The sequence below is a fragment of the Dipodomys spectabilis genome, unplaced genomic scaffold, assembly GCF_019054845.1.
Source record: "Dipodomys spectabilis isolate Male_0828 unplaced genomic scaffold, ASM1905484v1 ptg000147l, whole genome shotgun sequence".
Lineage (NCBI taxonomy): Eukaryota > Metazoa > Chordata > Mammalia > Rodentia > Heteromyidae > Dipodomys > Dipodomys spectabilis.
The window spans coordinates 12937139-12954592 of NW_024870824.1; the positions used below are offsets into that span (position 1 = coordinate 12937139).

Consider the following 17454-nt stretch of genomic DNA (forward strand, 5'->3'; position numbering starts at 1 on the left):
GAGGGAGGGAAGAAAGAAGAAAGGAAGAAAGAAAGGAAGGAAGGAAGGAAGGAAGGAAGGAAGGAAGGAAGGAAGGAAGGAAGGAAGGAAGGAAGGGAAAGAAAGAAAGGAAGGAAGGAAGGAAGGAAGAAAAAAGAAAGAAAGAAAGAAAAGAAAAGAAGGAGGGAGGAAGGGAAAACTACATAACTTGATTAAAAGCCATTAAAGACATATAGTAATGGAGATTGATGTTATGTTTTGGTTAAGAAGACTATCTTAAAGTTGAGGAATCTCCCCCAAATACATTCATAAATGCCCAGGAGTTTATTTGCTTGTTTTATTTTTATGGAACTCAATAAGTGATTGAAAATTCCAATGGAGGAACAAAATATCAAGGGCCAAGATATCAAGCTATTTCTAATAAAGGAAGATGAGATGGAATCTGTGAAGAGTAAGACCTCCCTCAGCAGACATCAAATTTTATTTTAAAGCTATAGTAATTAAGGCAGCATGGATTTAGCTTAGAGCTTCTATCAACCAACAGACCATCCTGGAGAACCTGGAAGTAGACACATAGCATAGAGACCAGATTTATGGCAGAGAAGGTTTGCATACCAGAGGAAGGATGGACTGTGGCGCAGGGCTCATTGGGTACCCATGTGGAAAAAGATGAAATTGGATTCCTCCCAGGTCAAAGATAAGTTCTAGGTGGACTAAAAGCTTAAATGTGAAAGTAAAACTATAAAACTTGTAGAAGACAATATTAAAGTATATCTTTATGACCTGGCAATTAAAAAAAATATCTTATTCAAGATTTTCCAGAAGTATGAACCATAAGGGAATATAGTATATATTTGACTATATTAAGAATAACAACCTCAGTTCATCCAAAGACATCACAGAATAAAAAATATATGCTACAAAAAATTCGTATCCTAAATACTCCAAGTCCAACTTAATAAGGAAATAATATATAATCCAGGGGTTTGGGGGGAGACAATGGACATGAGCATGCATTTCATATCATAAGAATGCTCCATTTAAAAAAGTCAAGCTAGAAATGTACGCATTAACCTGCCCATGTAATTGTAACCCCTCTGTACAGTGTGTTCACAAAAAATAAAAATAAAATAAAAAAAAGAACCTGGAATTGCAAAAAAAAAAAGTCAAGCTCACCAGATACTGGTGGCTCATGACTGTTAACCTAGCCACTCAGAGGGTGGGACCTGAGAATTTAAATTCAAAGCCAACCCAGGGCAAGAAAGTCCATGAGATTCTTATCTCTTACTAACCAACAAAAAGCTGGAAGTGGAGATGGGGTTCAAGTGGTAGAGTGCCAGCCTTGTGCGAAAAAGCTAAGGGACAGCACCTAAGACATACTCCCAAGCCTCAGCTCAAAGGGGGGGAAAAAATTAAGGAAAAAAAACCCTCAAGTTCATTGGTACTCAGAGAAGTGAATTTAAAACCACAATAACATAAAACCACAGGAGCTTAAACCACATTTCATACCAACCAGATCAGCAGATATTAAAAAAGCTGAGTACTACCACATACTTCCCAAACTGTAAAATAATAAGAGTTATCATTTGTTGCTAGTGGTAGTGTACATTGTTATAGCCACACTGGGAAACAGGTTGTTATTACCTAATAAAACTGAGCAGGTCATACCCTCTGGCCTGTCATTTCTACTCCCAGGTGTATGTTCTGGAGGAATTCTTGATACTGGCACAGAAGATGTATATAAGAATTTCCTAGCAGCTGTATATAACTGCTCGAACCTAAAAAAGAAAATCCAAATACTACATAAATGATAGAATCATGAAATATGAGAAAGCCATGAAAATTAGCCACACATGCACAGAAAAATGTAAGCCAAAGATGCAAGTCCCAGAATGCACACATTGTGAGTTCATTCATAGTGTTCAAAAACTGGTAAAACTAAACAACATGTTTAAGAATGTAGACCAAAACGGTAAAAACTCCATGGAAAAGCTCTGGAATGAAGAACACAAATTTCAGCATTGTAGTTACATCTGGGTTAAGGAAAAGATGATTACTGAAGAACAGAATCAGTTTCATTGTTGTTGTTGCTATATAACTGATGCATGAACTATGTGCTCATTTTTAGGTATAATGTTTATACTTTAAGATTTTAATAACAAAGAAAAGTAACAGAGGAGAGGTGAAATTAATGGGGTGAAAATTAATGAGGGAAGCTGGTAGATCTAGGTACTCAGGAGGTTTACATCTGACAAAGTTGGAGGTCCATCCAGGCAGAAAAGTTTGTGAGACTTTTACTTCCAATTAATAAGCAAAAGAATGGAATTAGAGGTGTGGCTTAACTGGTAGAGCACCAGCCCTGAATAAAAGGGTAAGAGAGAGCACCAAGTCTTAAGTTCAAGCCCCAGCTCCTGTACACATGCACAAAAGTGAAGAGGCCATGTTGTTTTGGTTACCATTTACATCGTGGTAAGGAAACAACTCATGCTGAAGTCAAGGGAGGGAGGCAGGAGTAGAGGCAACAGAGGCCAGAAAGCCAGAGACAAGATCACAGGGACTATGCTGAGCTTTGATGGCTTCGTGGAAGCTGAAAGTCTGGTAGTTTCGCAGTGTTATGCTCTCCGATATTACCCGTGCTGACCTATCCATGTACTTTGGTGTGGAGAGTTGAGTTGAACTTAAAGGAGCCTGCTGAGAGCTCATCAGTGAGTTCTCTCCAGCAGACAGCACCTTTACTCTAAGAACAAATAAATAGCACTGTGTGGCTATTCCTTGGCCATGGAGAACAGGGTAGATGGCAAGGGAATAAGGTCATGAGCAGTCCAGCAGCATGAGCTCTGATGCTGTGAGCACTTCAACTCTGCCAGGAAGAGGAACAGAAAACAAAACTAAAATGACCCCACATGCCACCAGCTCTCAGATCTATAGTTCAAGAAGACACTGAACAGGGAAGGTAGCCATCCTGTCCATTGGTATAAACAACAGAAGGCTGAGTCTGCCTGGATGGTATCTTGTGGGTGGCACACATCACTCGGACTCCTGACCGCGTGAGTGCTTCACTCTTGGCCCTGGCTCTACTGTTTCATGTTCTGAGTCTGGAATCTTTCCTTCTGTGTCAGCTTGATCAGTCATTGTCTGGCTACATCTAGGAAATCACACATTTGTCCGTCATCGTTTTACCACCTATAAAACTCGGGTAGTGATAAGGGAAGCTGTGTGTAAGGTTTCTTTCATAAGGCATGTGAGAAAAACAGCCCTCTGAAGGCAAGACAACCTTCTCCTGGTCACCTCCACAGCATCTTGACTTTCCCCCATCCCAACATGCACTGTGCTTACATAATAGCAGACTTAACCACGTCCTGACATATAGTGTAGAGAGTTCTGCCTGGGACTGAAGTCCTGTGTGCCTTACTACAGTAACCGCAGACCCTAAGACTCAATGAAGTCCCCATGTCACAGTTATTAAAGAAGGCTCCTAGGTCTTCTTTAACAGATCTAGAGAGGGGATTCACTTTTAACTTCATAGGCAGATAGTCAACCCCAGTTTACTCCCAGTGGTTGGTACACAAACTATCAAATATCACCTAATTTTCTTGTCTAAAATACGGCCATTCTGAAAACCATACACAATCATTCTATGGGTTCCAAGCCCTTGTTAGCTCCCAGGAATTCTCAATGCACAACCTGAAGTAGACTCCTGGGGAAGACAGTCACCCCAGGCCCACAAAATCACCCAAAGACAAAAGCCTGTAGGAAACAGCTGAGTGCCACAAAAAGGATTGGAGTGGGGACAGCAAACTTGAGGTTTGGAAAAACAGGGGAGATTTTCCTCTAGAACAGAGGGACATATAGGTTGCCACAAACACTTGCTCCCAGCCACATGTTCTTGGGTCCTGATCTCAGTCCAAGCCCTTGTAGGGCTATTCTGTAAATGGAGGTATAAACCAGGCATGGGTGAATCACACCTGTCATCCTAGCTACAGGCCTCTCTAGATCTGAGGATCACAGTTCAAAGCCATCCAGGCTAGGGAAGTCTATGAGATTCTTAGTTTCCAATTAGCTTCCAAGATGTCAGAAATGATGCTGTGGCTCAAAGTGGTAGAGCACTAACCTTGAGTACAAAAGTTCAGGGCCAGTGCCCAGGCCCTGAGTTCAAGTCCCAAGCCTGGCATACACACATAAAAAGGAGACATGCTATCCACTCCATCTCTCCCATAAACAGATATCTTTGCCACTCAATGTAGTATTTTATATGTGTGTGTGTATGCTTGTGTGCATGTGTGTGCACATGCAGGTCCTAGGGCTTGAACTTAGGACCCTGGAACTGTCCCTCAGCTTTGGTGCTCCAGGCTAGTGCTCTACCACTTGATCTATAGCTCTACTTATGGCTTTTTGGTGGTTAATTGAGCATAAGAGTCTCACAGACTTTCCTGCCTGGACTGGCTTCCAACTACAATCCTCAGATCTCAGCCTCTTAAGTAGCTAGAATTACAGGCATGAGCCACCAGCACCCAACTGCCAAGAAATATTTCTAAGCACTTACCACATGCCAAGCCCCTTGCTAAGTAACTACATGATTTTTTTTCTTTTTCTCTTTTTTTGTGTATATTTTTTTATTGTAAAGATGCTGTATAGGGGGTTACAATTACATGAGTAAGGTAATGAGTACATTTCCTATCAATCATTGTTACCTCCTCCTTTGTTTTTCCCCTATCACCCCTTTGCTCCCCACCTCCCTAACTCCTCTTCTGCCCCCCCCCACTGCTCCCAAGTTGTAAAGTTCATTTTCAACAGTGTCTTGCATATCTCATTGTCATCCTGTATCCTTATTTCAGCATTTTGTTATTTCCCTTCCCCTCCCTAAATTAGAAAAATGTATATACAAGATGCAGGGCACGGGAATCAAATACAGTGAAAACAGGGGTTATACCATGGGGGAAGAACATACAAAAGAAACAAAAACAAATCGTATAGTGCATTATATAAACAACAGCAAGAAAGATAAAACCTCTTGTGTCTCTTAGAGTTCATTACCCTTAGAATAATGTTATCTGGTCATATGTACATAGCTTTTGCCCTTTTCTGCTTGTCCTAGACATATACTAATTATTTCAGATAAGGGAAACCATGGGACCTATGTTTCTTTGGGCCTGGCATACGAGGTTCCTCAGAAGACTCCACATAGAGCTCCCCTATGACCCAGCAATCCCACTTTTGGGCATTTACCCAAATGATCACAAACAAAGGTATACTAAGGCTACAGCACAACTATGTTTATTGCAGCATTATTTACCATAGCTAAGATATGGAACCAACCCAGATGCCCCTCAGTCGATGGATGGATCAAGAAAATGTGGTACACACACACACACACACACACACACACACACACACACACACACAATGGAATTCTATGCCTCCATCAGAAAGAATGACACTACCAAATTTGTTAAGCAATGGAAAGACTTGGAAAATAATTGTGATTATTTCTTCTTAAGAGAGAAATGCTCTTCCAAGAGAGAAATGCTGTCACTGTGAGGAAATGGAAGGAGGCTAGCCCCTCCCCCCCCCACCACACACCCCACCCTCCAGCCCCCCCCCTCAGGCAGCTGCCTACACTAAGCTGGAGAGGCTGATGCAAAGGCACCTAAGCAGGAAACACTTTCAGACCTGAGCCAGGCTCTAGACCCCCAAGCATGAGGACCTACAAACACCCAGAGCCCACACTGTGAGGGGTTCTTGCTAACTGACAAAAAGCACTTTCCAGTGAAACGTTTCCTTCAAAACAGAAAAAATAAAATGAATAAAAGCATTTAGATTTCAGAAGAAAAAAACAAAAACACTGCACCTCAGCCCACTCCCTGGTCTCACTATCCCAGAAGCACCAGTTATAAGACCTCACAGCCAGACCCAATCCACGCTGTGACACGGGCCTCTGAGGTCACAATTGCCCCCAGGGAAGGGAACCACCTGCCAGGCCTGGGCCCCCTGCCTCCCGTGCATTGACGGGAGCAGACATGACTCCTCACAAGTGGGCTGTCTGTCGGGGTCTTCATTTATTGAGTGGGGCCTTCCTTTCCATCCTGCCCCAACCTACCCACCCAGGGCCTCCCTGCCCTGCCCTTCTGTCTTGCTTTTTTTCCTACTTCCCCCATTATTCATTACTTGTACTTTGGCTCATTGACTGAGCCCTGATCCATAGGCTCACAGTTTGTTTCTCGCCTATTGAGGTAGATCCCCCCCCTGCCATGAGGGTCGCTTGCCAGCTGCTCAAGCTACATCCCCTTCCCTGACCCAGTCCAGAGTGGAGTGGAGTCAAGCTAAAGCCTCTTGGATATGTCCTGCAACCACACAGTGTGCACTGTTCATATTCATTGTATTCACAGCTTCACTGAGGTAGAAAAGACACATATTTCGTGTACCTCTACATTTATAAAGTTCAACCATTTTAAATATTGGAAAATGGGTGATGCATGTAAGTAATCATCACCAAACTGGAGATTTGGAACATTTGCATATCTTCAGAAACATCCCTTTGAAACTCATCCCCCTGTGTCAGTTATTAGAAACCCTTATTCTGTTTCCTGTCACCATAATGTTGGCATATATATTATATATGTATGTATGTATAATATATATGTGTATCTATGCATATATAGTATGTGCATACATATTGTGCATACAATGTTGTATATATATTATATATAATATATGCAATACATGTGCAATATACAACATATATAATATATACAATTTAGAATATATACACATAATGTATTGTGCATATTATATATACAATGTCATATTGTATATGTTATATAATATATTCCATATCATACATTATATAATTGTATATTATATAACACAGTAGTATATATTGTATATATACTGCATATACACTATATATATACTATATATATTGTATATAGTATTACTCTCATGGTTCCTTAGAGATAGAATCTATATTCTATCTCTATAGATTTTTCTATTGGATATGTCATATCAATGACATCATACAGTATTTAGTCTTTTATGTCTGACCTTTCATTCAGTAGAACATTTTCAAGGTTCATCAATGGCCTCACAATGTGTCAATGTTTCACTCCTTTTCATAGCTGACTAATATTCCACTACATAGCTATACCATATTTTGTTTATCCATTCATCACTGTTGAACACTTAGGTAGCTTCTATCTTTTCGTTAGTGTGAATAATGCTTTTGTAAACATATGTGTATGCATTTTTGTGGTATCATATTTATTTATTCATTCCCATTTTTGTGCCTCTGTCCCTGAGCTATTTGGGCACATCCCTGCGCTATTTTGTTCAAGATTAGTGCTCTACCAATTTGAGCCACCGCTCCACTTCTGACGTATGGGTGGTTAATGGGCAATAAGTCTCACAGACTTTCCTACTCTGGCTGGCTTCAATAGTGATCCTCAGAGCTTAGCCTCCTGAATAGTATAACAGGACTAAGCCACCAGCTTCCAGCCTCATATATTTAGGTTTGTGCCTATATTAGGTATGGATGTATATGAAGAGTAGACCTATTAGAGCTATATTTAGTCATCTGAGGAGCTGCCAGACTGTTTTGTAAAGAGGTTGTGCCATTTTACATTCCCACTAGTCTGTGAATGTATGTGAATTTCAATTATTCTACTCCTTACCAACACATGTTACTGACAGAAATGGCTTTCTAATCCTAAAACTAGATCCTCAAAATGTTAACCCCTACATACACAAACACGAACACACTTGCATAATCATTGACACAAATACACTTATACCACGTGGTTGTCATTACCAGAGCACTCCTCTAGGGATTTCATACATAACGTGCTTCCAGAGTACGATAGAACTTACAGTTACCTGCACAGCCTGGCGCCTACCCCACCACAGGCAGCCTGCAGACCCCCAGACACATCCCGTAGCTAGTAAAGCAATGCCCTCACACCTGCACTGCACTGCTGTAGGTTCCAAGCACACAGCACATTTGCCATAGAGCCAGGGATACATATACTTAGCAATGCATTCACACATGCACAAACACAAACACACAAGCAGTAGTTCCCCCACAAAAGCAGTGTCAAATGCAGCAGTGGTACTCAATGGACACTACATGGAAAATGAACTATACAACTTGTGGGTGGGGATGGAAGGGGGAACACTGCAGAGGGGGAAGGAAGGGGCGACACTGTCAAAAAAGAAATGTACTCATTACCTGACTTATGAAATGTTAACCCCCTCTGTACATCACCTTTATCATAACCATTTTTTAAAAAGAAGAGGATACCAGAAAAAAGAAATCAGTGACAAGTTATGTCTCAGTGTTCCTCTAGTAGTCCTGAAAGGTGGACATGTGTGTTGCATGCGGAAGGCATGGTAATGGTCACGATTTCATTCATCCTTGGGGTCTTGGGAGCTAGGACAATCTTTCTTTTTTTATTGTGAAAATACTGTACAGAGGGGTTAAAATTACATGGGCAAGATAATGAGTACATTTCTTGGGCTGGGAAGGTGGCTCAGTGGTAGAGTGCTTGCCTTGCATGCATGAGGCTCTGAGTTCGATTCCTCAGCATCACATAATCAGGAAAAGCTGGAAGTGGCGCTGTGGCTCAAGTAGCAGAGTGCTAGCCTTGAGCTGAAGAGCTGAGGGACAGCACCCAGGTCCAGAGTTCAGGCCCCATGACTGCCAAAAAAAAAAAAAATGAGTACATTTCTTATCAAGCGTTATTGCCTCCTCCTTTGTTTCCCCTTCCCATCCCTTCCCTTCTCCCCCCACCCCCACCAAAGTTGTAAAGTTCGTTTTTCGACATAATGACTTGTACATCTCATTGTTGCAATGGGTCCACCTATATCCCTATTTAAACGATTTGTTTTTGCCCTTCCCCTCCACAAATTATACCAGCATCAAATACAGTGAAAGCAGTCGTTATACCGTGGGGAAGGGACATACAAAGCAACAAAGAAATCATCTTATAAATATGTTAGAAACAATCGCATGAAAGAAAAAACATTTGAATACTTATCTTGGGGTTCATTTCACCTAACATCAACTTATCAGACCTTTTCTGCTTGTCTCAGACATATACTAGTTATTGCAAATAAGGAAACCATGGGACCTATATTTCTTTGGGCCTAGCTTACTTCACTTAATATAATTTTTTCCAAGTCTTTCCATTTCCTAACAAATGGGGTGATGTCATTCTTTCTGATGGAGGCATAGAATTCCATTGTGTATATATGCCACATTTTCTTGATCCATTCAGCTATTGAGGGGCATCTGGGTTGGTTTCATATCTTAGCTATGGTAAATAATGCTGCAATAAACATAGTTGTGCTGGTAGCTTTAGTATGGTCTTGTTTGTGATCATTTGGGTAAATGCCCAAAAGTGGGATTGCTGGGTCATAGGGGAGCTCTATGTGGAGTCTTTTGAGGAACCTCCATACTACTTACCAAAGTGGTTGAACAAGTTTACACTCCTACCAACAGTGCAGTAAGGTTCCCTTCTGTCCACATCCCCTCTAGCATCTGTTGTTATTAGAGTTCTTGATTATAGCCATTCTAACTGGAGTGAGGTGGTATCTCAATGTTGTTTTGATTTGCATTTCTTTTATGGCTAGGAAGGTTGAGAATTTCTTCATGTGTCTATTGGCCATCCTTCTTTCCTCTTCAGAGAAGTTTCTCTTTAAGTCTTTAGCCCACTTATTTATTGGGCAGTTGTTTCTTTGAAGACATGTTGTTGGGAGATTTGATTTTTTGAGTTCCAGGTATGTTTTGGATATGAGACCCTTGTCCATTGTATGGATAGTGAAGATCTTCTCCCAATCCATGGGCTTTGTATTGATCTTGCTAGCTATGTCTTTTGCCATGCAGAAGCTCTGCAATTTCATGCAATCCCATTTGTCCAACCTTTCTTTGTTGTGTTTCTGGGTCTCTATTAAGAAAATTTTGGCCTGTGCCAAGGAGACCTAGGGTTTCTCCTATTCCATCCTGTAATGTTTTCAGAGTGTCTACTTTGACTCCGAGGTCTTTGATCCATTTGGAGTTGATTCTGGTGCAGGGTGATATATAAGGATCTAGCTTTAGTTTTCCACAAGTAGTTAGCCAATTTTGCCAGCATCATTTACTGAAGAGGCTGTCTCCCATTCTATTTTTTAGAGAGCTAGGACAATCTTTAAGCTACAAGCTCATAGGGAACAAACACACAAAGAAATACAACAGTATCCAATACTGACATAGTCTCTGTCTTGTGGAACCTAAAGTCCAGTGGGGGAGATGGTTGATAAACAAGGAAAGCAGCAGATCTGTGAGGTGTTCTGAGAAGGGAGAAAGCAATGCATTGTGTTAGGTAATGGCTAAAATCTCTCCAGTGGAGTAGGCTATGTTCTTCATTCATGAAGAAGTGAAAGGGACTCACATTATTCTTCTGTAAGTCATTGGATACGCTGATGTGTATGTGTATGCACATCTGTCTGCCTGTGTGTGTTTCTGTGTCTGTATATGTCTATGTGTATGTTTCTGTGTGTGTGTGCATGTCTATATGTGTCTACATGTGACTGCCTATCTGTGTATGTGCTTATACAAGTAATCATCCATAGAAGAATGGGATCAGACCTCTGACTATTTGATTTTTTTTGCGGGGGGGGGGGTGGGGGGGGGAGGGCAGGTACTGATCCTGGGGCTTGAACTCAAGGTCTGCATGCTGTCCCTGAGCTTTTGTGCTCAAGGCTAGTATTCTACTACTTGGAACACAGTTCCACTTTGGCTTTTTGGTGGTTAGTTGGAGGTAAGAAGCTCACAGACTTTCCTGCCAGGGCTGGCTTCAAACCTTGATCTTCAGATCTCAACCTCCTGAGTAGCTAGGATTACAGGCATGAGCTACCACACCCCACTTGTCAATTTTAACCTTTATTTTGTGCTAATTGGTACTTTTCTTCCCCTCTGTGCCTCAGTTTCTCATCCAAAACTGGGGATTAATAAACTACCTTTACTAAGGATTAAATCTGCTGACACTTGGAAAGCACTTAAAACCGCCTGATGAGTACTAAGTTCTGAATCAACATTAGCTGTCCTGTTATTTTTTCAGAGCAGGTTTTCCCAGAGGGAGAAAAGTGAAGCAGAAGATGACTGGGACAGTAATTGGACAACTCTGCATTGTCTACGCTATCTTCCTGTGAGATGTGGCTCGGTCAGGCTATAAAATGGTCTGCTCCACTTCACTCTACCCAAAGCCACAACCTACAGAGAAATTACAGGGTGGGCCATGCTGGTCATGACTAGAGATTTCAGCTATGTCAAGCCATAATTGCTTTGGCCTGGCCTGGGATGCTCACCATTCTGCTTGCTGTCTCTTCTGTCTGTGTAGGTCAGCACTTACCATCCTGTGCCAGCCTTCCCAGGACATGCTACGGCCATGGTCAGCCTGCCCAGCTCCCAGCAACACCTGTCCACTAACATGTGAGTAAAAAAATCTCAGTACCGCCCACCCCCCCAACACACAACCTGGGTCCTGGCACAAAGGGGTCATCTTTGCCAGCTTCCTGCCACCAAACCACTTCACCCCCCACATCATCCTATTTAGAGAGAAAACAGCCCCCTTCCTTTACTACTTCCAAAGGAAATAATGGCCAAACAAACGCGCATGCAAATTAGAAAAGCCACGGCATCTTTACTTGTTGTTTTACAAAGGCAGAAAGAAACTGCCAGATTATAAACCACAAGCTCGCTGGAAGATGGAGTATGGAGCAATATCTGTTGTCTTTCTTTAGATTCAGAAGGTTCAATCACAAGCACGTGTTGATTGTTGTAATCGGTAAAATAAATCAATACAGCATTGGTTGGTAGAAAACAAACTTGAATATGAACACATACTCTTAACCTTTTTGATACAAACCTTCACAGTCCCTAGGACCCGGAATGACTTGCGAATGTCTAGCCTGAAGGCCATATTCTGGTGACCCCTGTATCCAGAAAAGTATAGCAAGTCTTCAATGTCTTACTTACATAGCCATGGTTCCTTAGCCTCAAGCATCACTATTCCTTATTGTCTTCCCTCTCAATTCATACCTGGACCATACCCACTTGCTTCCTGTATGGGCTATAGAATTCCACATCCCTGCTGGAATGCAAGGACAAGTCGACGCCTGTCTTCTCCCCACGTAAACCAGCAAACGTTGTATGCCAAGAAACCAAGATTGACTCATCTCTCCTATTTCCCAACACACATTGGCTCCTCCAGCCAATCCTGGGAGTCAAACAAGTCCTCACTCTCAGTCACACGCGTGGATCCAAGCAGCTTCAGTACACACCACTCATGTCTCTGAGGGCTGCTGGTGGTAACTATTTTCTTGGGAGGAATATCAAAGCACCCTGATAATCACAACTTGTAGGATGAGACACCCTCATTTCTGCTAGTAATTTCTAGCCACCAAGTTCTGTTCACCATCTAAAGCCAGTTTCCCATTGTTCAAGCACCTGTGTTGGCCTATACCAGCAATCTCCAGGTGTGCTGCTCTCTGGAGGAGTAGGGAGGTAAGGAGGCTGGCACCAGTTCAGCAAGGCTGCTCCACTTTACATATCCACATTGTAGTGTGTGTGTGTGTGTGTGTGTGTGTGTGTGTGTGTGTGTGTGTGTGTGTTGTGTGTGGAGACAGTGCTCCCTAAGTTTTTATTGCTCAAGGCTAGCCCCAGCTCCACTGTCAGATTTTTTGATAACTAATTGGAGATAAGAGTCTTCATGAGTGGCTCAGTGGTAGAGTGTTTGTCTTGCATGCATGAGGCCCTGAGTTCGATTCTTCAGCACCACATAAGCAGAAAAGGCCACACATGGCGCTGTGGCTCAAGCGGTAGAGCGCTAGCCTTGAGCTGAAGAGCTGAGGGACCGCGCCCAGGCCCAGAGTTCAGGTCCCAGGACTGCCAAAAAAAAACAAAGCGGGGGAGGTCTTCATGAGCTTTCCTGCTCAAGCTGGCTTTGAACCATGATCCTCAGATCTCAGCCTCTTGGGTAGTTAAGATTATAGGTGTGAGCCACGGGTGCCCAGCTCCAGGTTTTAAAAGGTTTTATTACTAACCACTGTGTTGATGGATCTGAGAGTCTGTCTCCCGCTGTCACTCACTAGTCTGTGCCCAGCAGGCACACACGCCCTCCTCCCTCACTAGTTCCCTGTGTCTCCAGGTTTGTAGCCCTGCACTCGTACTCAGCATACGGCCCTGGTGAGCTAGACCTGCAGAAGGGAGAAGGCATCAGGGTCTTGGGGAAGTACCAGGACGACTGGCTATGGGGCATCTCCTTGGTCACTGGGCGAGTCGGCGTCTTCCCAAGCAACTATGTCATCCCCATCTTCAAGTGGGTCCCCTCCAATATCAGCCACTAGGGCGGAGCTGCTGTCATCCTCGGCCCAGAGACCTTCTGTGGGTTGAATGGATGGAGGACTCAGTGCTTTTCAAGGGACAGACCAGGAAATGGCTTTAACATTCCCATCTCCCTATTTCTTGTGCCAGTCCTGGGGCCTGAACTCAGGATCCCACACTCTTACTTAGCTTTTTCCACTCAAGACTGGAGCTCTATCACTTGAGGCATACCTCCAGTTCTGCATCTTAAGTCTTAAAAAAAAAAAGTATGCAGTAAAAAACTATCTTTGTTATCATTGACAAGTATTTTTACCTCTTTCTACTTTCTACTCATTGGCCAAGCCTCAGAATCTATATTTTATGGATATAAATATTTATATCTACACATCCATATTTTATATATTTATTTACATATTTATGTTTTCTATTTATATATTATGCATATCACATATTTTTACATATATTATATAGATGAGGGTACTGAGACTCAGAGCTAAGTAACTCATCAAGAGCTAGTTTTCAGTTTCTCCCGCACCAATCCTGGAATTCTCACATTATATCTTATCCTTCCAATACTTCATCTAGTGAAATGGTGAGGAAAATGTGGTCAAATGACCTCTCCAGAGGTCTCTCAGAGAACCTTTCTGGGATAGAAGGCAAGACTGTTAGTCAGAGGTTCCGTGAACTCAGACCACTGTCCATCCATGCCCCAGATCAAACACTAGCTAGAATACCAAAACTCTTCCCAACCTTTTCTCCTCTGGGACAGTTCTACTCATTGCATTAACCCACAGCTTGTCCTGACAGCTTGCTCTATGTCTACAAATCTACACAGACCCTAAAGCTACCCATGACCCATCTCACCCTTACTCCCTGCCCCATGCACATGTGTACACATACACACACATACACACACACACACACACACACACACACACACACACAAGCCCAGGCAAAGGCAGGAGACAGTCAGACACTGTACATCAAGCTCTGTCTTTATGACATAGAAGGGAGTCACAACTCCAAGGAAAATGACAAGGTATGGGGGTCATAGCTAACATCACTTATCCAGTTTGGGAAGCCTTCATTTAGGTGGGGCAGTGTCCTGAGGAGGGCAACAATGATGGTAAGAAAACAGCCAAGTATAGCATACAGGAACTGATAGAGAAACTAAGCTGGTGTAATCTGTAGAAGACAGGGATGGAGGGATCTTAATAAACTGTAAGGCAGTTTGGCTCTATGAGAGGGCATTGGAATATATCAAAGGATATACTTACATAGAAGGATTTGGTTCCACCCAAAGGCACATTTTCTGAGCCGTTGATTTCTCTAGCCCTGGCTGGTGAGTTGGAGGCGTTCCATTTTAGGAAGAATTACAGACAACATCTGTCTTCACAGATTCAGAGTGATATAAAAAGATCCGTTTATGAAGTTGAAATGAAGATGGAAGATCATAGTTATCTGTTCCAATGGAAGGTTCTTGTGATTTGTGTTTAGGCAAATTTAAGATAAGCCAGGTGCTAGTAGGTCACACCTGTAATCCTAGCTACTGAGATCTGAGGATTGCAGTTTGAAGCCATTCCAAGCAGAAAAGTCCATGAGATGCTTATCTCCTATTAACCACCAAAAAGCTAGAAGGAGAGCTGTGGCTCAAGTGGTAGAGCCCTAGCCTTGAAGGAAAAAAAATTTTTAATAACTTATTTTTTATTTCCTTACTTTACAAATACTTACTGAGGACTAGTTATGTGAGAGATACCTTTCCAGGCACTAGGAAAATATCAGTAAAAAATACAGAAAAGTGGCTGCCCACAGATGCTTATATTATAGGAGGGAAGATGATAAATAAATAATATGTGCATAATATAAACAATGTGATAGTCATATGGGCTAAGGAGAAAAATCAAGAAAAAGGGACAGAATTTGTGGGGAAGGTTTGTAATTTTAGATATGGCAGGAATTGCCAAATCAAGAATTAAGAATGAGGGCAACGAGAAGGTAGTCCAGGTAGATCTTCAAGAAAAGTATATTCCAAGCCAAAGGAACAGCAAGTACAAAGGCCTGGTGGCTGGGAATTTGCCAGACGTAAAGGCAAACTGGGGGGAAGTTAGTGGGAGACAGGTCAGAGTGGTAAAGGGGGGCCAGGTCATCTAGAATATTCTAGGTCATAATGAGGGATTTGGTTTTAACTCTTATTGCAAAGTTTTGAGCAGAAGAGTGATGAGATCGAACTAGTGTTTAACCATGCTCTTTCTGCTTTGCTGGGTTGAGAATTGACTGCAGAGAAGAAGGGATGGAAGCAGAAAACTAGCAGAGAGAATGGGAACTGAATCAGGATAACTGCCACCATGGAGCTAGAAAAATCCTGAAGTTAGAAACGGGCAAGATTTCTACTAAAGAAAATATCAGATGTGGAGGAACGGAGGACTTCAGGTTGAGTCCAAGCTCTTCTCTCGTTAAGAGTATGTGCCAGTGGCCCAAGTGCCGGTGGCTCTTATCCTAGCTATTCAGGATGCTGAGATCTGAGGAGCATGGTTGAAACGAGCCTAAGCAGAAAAGTCTGTGAGACTTTTATCTCCAATTAACCAGCAAAAAGCTTAAGTGGAGAGTAGCTCAAGTGGTAGCATGCCAGTTTTGAGTGAAAAAGCCAAGAGAGAATATAAGGCCCCAAGCTTAAGCCTCAGTACAGGTGTGCTCATGTGTACACACACACATACATACACACACACACACACACACACACACAGAAAGAGAGGGGGCAGGGGAGGGAGAGAGAGTAATGTAGTGTTTCCTTTTACTGGGATGGCAATGATAAAAAGCATAAGATGAGCAAGTACTGAGGCACAGGGGAAGCAGAAGCTTCGTTCACAGCCGATGAAATCTGGGATGTCTTGTACTCTATTACTAATCTAGGTAAAGATGTTGGTGAGCAGTTGAATGTGCAAGTCTAACATTTAAGAGAGAGTTGCAGATTGAGATGGTATTTACATCCCTAAGATTAGATGAGATCACTGTGGTAGAATAATGTAAAATCATTCTAAAATCTGTAAAGAATGAAGGGACAGATCAGAGGGTAGCTAATCACTGCAACAAAGTAAAGTGGTAGATACAAACTCTGGTAATGTCAAAGCTGGGAAGGATTAGAGAGGATGGGGAATGATCCAGGAACAGTAGCAGTCTGTTCTAAGAGTTTATTCCCTGAGATAGAACATGAACTGTTCATAGCCCAAACCCTGGTCTTAGCCCCTACAGTTAAATTTTAGCCCAAAATATTGGTTATGCCACCAAGAACCATGAGAATAAGAGTTATTCATATATACTATATACATATAACCTAATTTCTTACATATACAGTACATAGCATTATATATAAATATATATATATATATATATATATATATATATATATACAATCCCTAGAACTGACATACACTAAATGGTATAGGGCTTGAAATCAGGCTTGGGCACTATATATAGATATAGATATGATATAGATATATAGATATTATAATATATAATATTATCTATATATTTATGATGTTATTCTATTATTCTATTAAATATAATTACACAATATATGTAGTAGTGTCTGTGTGTGTGTCTGTGTGTCTGTGTCTGTGTCTGTGTGTGTATGTCAGTACTGGGAGTTGAACTCAGGGCCTGGGCACTGTTCCTGAGCTTTTGTGCTCAAGGCTAGTTCTCTGCCACTTTGAACCACAACTCCATTTCCAGCTGTGTGGTACTTAATTGGAGATGAGTGTCACAAACTTTCCTACCATGATCATTAGATTTCTGCCTCCTGAATAGCTAGGATTATCGTAGTGTGAGCCACTGGAGCTTGACTTAATCATATATTTTATCATGTAAATGAAGACATTTTTGAACAGACAGACACTGAGGACTTTCCTGGGAAAATCAAAACACATGGTTGCCCCAACTAGAATGCATGTAAGAGTCCATCAGTGTTTCACAAGTCTCCTGCTTCTGTTTCATTCCTCTGTGACTTTTCTCCCAAGTAATACCCTAGGCAGCCATAAGCATCTTCTAAATTCTAATGCACACAGACAGAAAATAGAAAGTCAAAATCACAACCATTGACCATCTCTTCCTCCCAGATCACAGAA

General features: G+C 41.9%; 1 protein-coding gene across 1 annotated transcript in view; it reads left to right on the forward strand.

Moving 5' to 3' along the window:
• The window catches only part of Sh3rf2 (SH3 domain containing ring finger 2), a 133509-nt gene that overhangs the window by 103735 nt on the left and 12320 nt on the right, over nucleotides 1-17454 (forward strand). The window contains exons 6-7 of the mRNA XM_042692098.1: nucleotides 11349-11440; nucleotides 13158-13328. Of these exons, the coding sequence (XP_042548032.1) occupies nucleotides 11349-11440; nucleotides 13158-13328 (263 nt within the window). The remainder of the gene's footprint in view (nucleotides 1-11348; nucleotides 11441-13157; nucleotides 13329-17454) is intronic.